The 4,943-nt window shown below is 41.4% G+C and overlaps 1 protein-coding gene across 3 annotated transcripts in view; it reads right to left on the bottom strand.

The window, feature by feature from the left end:
• Positions 1-14: 14 nt before the first annotated feature.
• The window catches only part of SPAG17 (sperm associated antigen 17), a 92,642-nt gene continuing 87,713 nt past the window's right edge, over positions 15-4,943 (bottom strand). For all 3 annotated transcript variants that reach the window (XM_048941345.1, XM_048941365.1, XM_048941355.1), the window contains exons 47-48: positions 3,605-3,742; positions 15-1,366 (exon numbers count right to left, since the gene is read on the bottom strand). In XM_048941345.1, coding sequence (XP_048797302.1) covers positions 3,606-3,742 — 137 coding nt within the window. In that variant the 3' untranslated portion in view covers positions 15-1,366; position 3,605. The remainder of the gene's footprint in view (positions 1,367-3,604; positions 3,743-4,943) is intronic.

The raw sequence follows: 4,943 nt of genomic DNA, 5'->3' as shown, positions 1-4,943 counted from the left end.
TTCTGTTTTACTGGTTCTTAAATAATTTTTTTTTTTTTTTTTTTCCCAGAAAGTAAAATTGTGGGAGAAAATTAAAGGGCTGCAGTGAAGGATTGTGCTCTTCTAAACAACTGGCAGATGAAGCATGAGAAGTGTGGGCTTATGTGTATTGTATCTGCTCCCATATATTGGAAATTGCACAGAATTGTTGCAGGACAAGTCATACTTGTCCTGTATCAGATAAAAATGATTTAAGTGGGCAGGCCTCTGCTCCTGTTGATCAGTAATCAGTTTTTCATGTATGCTGCCTTTTTATCCCAGTGATCAAGTTTGGTAGATGTAGGGGCTGCTTCTGGGGCACTTTGTCCTAAAAAATAATATTACTTTTAGACTGACAGGTCTGACTCAGGTTCTCAAAGCTGATCTTCTTTCTAACATGAACTTCATCTGAATTTTTAATTGCATCCAAGTTGTTATTGACTGTCCAGTCTTGTTCTCTATAGTAGTGAAAGCTGTTGTTTAATCTCCAGTCATAATCTTCTCAGTCACTGTAAAGTGTTGAAAGTCGTCTCCATGTACTAGAGAAAACTCCCTATTTCTTAGGATGTTAGGTACTGGAAAAAGCACAGGAAAGCAACCCACTGGAAATACATAAAAAAAAAAAAGCAGAACTGCACTTAACAGTAAGAATAAGATATCTCCTAAAAAAGCTGTTTCTTTTAGTGACTGCTGCGTAAGTAGAAACAAAAAGGGGAAAATTGCACTTCTAAGTGGTTCAGTCTACCACTGTGATAAAATGAACCTTTGAAGATAAGTGGATATAAACAGAATTCCTTTCACGTATAACTTTGTGTGCTCAGCCCCCATCTGTTGTTTGTAGATAATTAAAGGTAGGTGAGCAGTCTGTGTGCAGAAAGTTGAGCCTCAGACTGAAAGCAAGCAGAAAGTTAGGAATTAGAAGGCCAGAGCAGATCAGCAGCACTTGCTACAGTTACTTGCTCAAAGAGTCACACTTCAGTGAAACTTGCTGCATGCCTGGTACTGGTGGGGGGTTTCAGGTGCTTCAGGGTGGCTGCAGAAACCTAATCTCTTGTAAAAACAAAATAAACCTATCAGGAAGCATTCAGCACTCTTGCAGTGCAGAGTGTCAAACGGGGGAATTGAAATTCCACGATCGTTTCAACTGTTGGCATTTCAGGCAGCCACAGAAGGCAGTGCAACTTTCGGACCACCTTTCCCATGAATAAGAGACAGACAAAATTTTCATTCATGCTAGTTTGATTGAATAAATGAAAAAGTCTACGCGGGGAATGTTTCCATAACGTTGGTCTAAAATTTGGGTAATTCAATATTGCTGCTTTTTACATCATTCTTCCAAGGCTTTGACCTGTAGGGAAAGAGGAGAGAAAATTAACATGAGAGGAAATAAAAGTAAAATAATAATAATAAAAAGGTCTACTTCTGTGTGGTTGTTGAAACACCGTAATTATGTCAGGCTGCCTTCAGTAGAACTGGCCTCTATTGTTGCTGTTGGAAGGGAACAACATGAAAACGGGTTCTCGCATAGGCTTAAACTAGATTAAGGGTTTGTTTTCATTTCATAAATTGAGTGGAATAAAAATCATGACCAGGAGTTCAAGCTGGGCAATCTGCTTGGGAATACTGAAGGCATTCACTGGCAGCTTCCTCTGCAGTATTTCATTTTGAGTGTATTAAGAGAATCTTTGTGAAATGTTTTAAACTTGAGAAAACGTGAAAGAAATGCCTGAGCCTGAGCTGCTGTTGCTTCATTGGTGATCTTTGATTCTTGGTCTCTGCTGGAAGGTGTGGCAAACTTGTGATCAGTTCCAGGCAAGGGAAGTTTCTAGGTGTCATGGGAAAGAATAATATTGGTTCTAGTGATAGTAATCACTTAGGAAACGTGATACAGACTTAAAAAGTTGTCACATAACCCTGCAAAGACTTTAATTCTGTCTTGGTGAAGCCAAACAAGACTGTTCAAAGTGATGTGAGCCTTAACATAGAAGTGTCAGTGTTTTCTGACCCCCATCAATGCTAATTTTTGATGTGTTGGAAATGGACAGGATGTTGAGCTCAGGAGGTATTTTGGGGAAGAATGTTCAAAGAAGCTTTTGGTTCAGCTGTTTGAGGAGTGGGCTGTGGCTAAGAATTGATAAATTGGTAGAAATTGTCAGTCCACTCACACAAAGGCTTTACTAGAATGGAAGGACATCGAGTAATGGCAACGAGGAAAGCAGTCTCCACAATTATCTGGAATAGTCAGGTGGGAGATGAATGCCATACTAATTTCTCTCCACCTGGAATTCTAATGGAAGGTGACGCTGATCAGAATAGGCTTGGCAGGGAAAAGTAGATTGGTGTGTACCTGGTGTACAGGGATGATCCAACAGCTGTATTTTGGTGCAGGGCTGTGATGGGCTGAGGTGGGAAAGGGAGGAGTCAGACTAGGTGAGTACTGTTCCATTTCAAAACAGTGCGAGAGGGGTTTGTCTAAACTGCCTTAACTGGTGAGCTACAAGTTGTAAGCTGCTAAGATGGAAGGTGTTAAATTTGCTATTCTTCCTAGATACAATTGTTTGTTACTCTGGAGATAAAATTCCATACTGAAAGGGTAAGAAGATATTTAAACAGGAAAAAAGCAATGCTTGAAGTAATCAGGGCAGTGCTAGAACAGATGCAGCAGTCAGAGGTGCACATCTCTCTGAAGTTCTTTTGAGAACTGACTGATGTGGTCTTTTCTTTTTTTTCCCTCCAGAGGAGCGGAAATGAGATACAGCTGGGATTTCTTTACTGACTTGTTAGATAACATAGCAGGCTTACAGATGGTAAAGTTGAAAGAAAAAAGATGATGTCAATGTAACAAATGGGAAGTCTAAACTGAATAGAGAAGAAACAGCCATAGGATTTCTGTTTATGAACTGTCACATTTGGCTATATTGTAGAGCACCTGAGTTGATGTGGATGAGATGAAACACCAGCCCAATGCTTAACGTGGTGGTCGGTGGTTTGATGAAAAATTCCCAGTAAAGCTGTCTTGTTGGCAGGGAAGATGTGTCCACTGTCCATGTATGGACACTGTTTCATTTAGGATACAGAGATGTTCTGTATGAAATGTGTGCAGAGGGTGATGTGTGCTGGAACATGCTAAGTTGTGTCTGTAAGGCTGCTGTCCCGTATTAGGCTTGCTGTCAGTGTCAAAGGGTCAGCAATAAGATGTGGTTTTAGGAAGAGCGTTAAACTGAGGCTGATTTATTAGGGCTTAACTGAAATAAATCTAGCTGCCTGATGCCAGAAGGCTCAATCTACTGCTTAATGTGGAGACAATTAAACGAAGGATTTGGGGCAGGGCTGGGGAGGTTCTACTGTATCTCCACTGAGCAGAACAGCCATAGTAATCTGTAAATCTCTCACAGTGAATCTTTTTGTTAACGATGTCACCCAGTGCATTTCTTGTCTTTTTCTTGTCTCAGGTCAAGTGTGTGATGTGTGTGTGACAGCTTTGCTGGCAGTACCTGGTGGATTTGTTGATGCTGTGGATCAGAAGCTAAGAGAAGGTACATCTGCCATTTAATTCACAGCTGGCAGCACTGCATGCAATACTTACATTAGCTTGAAAGCTTTCGGGGTAGCATAATCCGGAACCGTGGCTTGGGACATGTAGGAACTGCCCGAACTGTTGCTGCCATCTCACCCTGGGGGTATCCTTGGGGGCGGCACTCGTAAATGTCACTTCTTAACACAGGTGAGACGTTATGCTAAGGATCGAATCGTCTCAGTGTGCTTATATAACTAAAAGAATATGGCTGGAGGCTGGAAGGAACTTTGGAAGGAAGGCTGAGAGACAATTTGAATCCGAACTGCTGGCCTCAAGTCAAAGATTAAAGGCCAAGTAAAATACTGGGCGAGGGTGCTTGTTTTTTGGAGGGTGGTCTTGCAAAAGTGAGTGACTGATGTCTGGGCGAGTGGGAATGGAGCAGAAACCATTTTTGCTTCTATGCCACCAAGTTTGTCTAGCCCAATTCCTCAGTTACACACCTGAAAGACTTTCCAAAGCATATAAAACCTTGATGCAGTTGCCATTAACTAGCACTCCAGTCAGTCTCATAGGACCCTGAATTCTTCTTCTCTTTGGGACTAAGCAATTGAGCCCACACAGGGCTGATTTCTGGCAGCATTCATACAGTTCTGTGTTCACAATTGCTGACACAGCGATTCTTTCCCTTGCCTGTTCAGAGCATGAGGCTTTACCATCAAATGCTGCCATATGTTTTATTTCCAAGGGATGGCACGCTTCCCCTATGAGGACAGGCTGTAGAGATAGGGCTGTTCAGCCTAGAGCAGAGAAGGCTCTGGGAAGACCTGAGAGCAGCCTTTTAGTCTCTTAAAGGCAGGCTATAAGAAAGAAGGGGGCGGACTCTTCAGCAGGGTCCGCTGCTGGACCATTTCAGGGGAAATGGTTTCAAATTTAAAAAAGGCAAATGTAGTTTGGAGATTAAAAAAAAAAAAGTTGTGATTTTTGTTTGTTTGTTTGTTTTTTTACAATAAGAGCAGTGAGGAACTGGAACAGGTTGCCTGGAGAGGTGATGGCTGCCCTGTGCCTGGAGATATTTATGGTCAGGCTGGATGGGGCCTCCAAGCAATCTCATCTAGCTGTGGATGACCCTATTTATTGTCAGGGGAGGTGGACTAGATGACTTTTAAGGGTCCCTTCCAACTCAAACAATTCTACAATTCAAAACTGTGATTAAAATATTTCTGTCAGTGGAAAGTGGAAACAAAGTCTTAATCTTTTATTTGTTCTTAATACCCACATCTTTCTGGCCTTACCATTCCTCCTTTCCCTATTTTTCTAAGTCTTGTTACTTTATCTAAATTGCTTTTGGAGTTAGAATCTTAAATTCTTCATTTGTGCCTTGAAAAACATTCATCTGGTGTTTCCAAAA

Source organism: Lagopus muta, chromosome 1, assembly GCF_023343835.1.
Source record: "Lagopus muta isolate bLagMut1 chromosome 1, bLagMut1 primary, whole genome shotgun sequence".
Taxonomy (NCBI): Eukaryota; Metazoa; Chordata; class Aves; order Galliformes; family Phasianidae; genus Lagopus; species Lagopus muta.
Note: the sequence above shows the minus strand (reverse complement) of the source record. Positions and strands in the feature narration are given on the sequence as shown.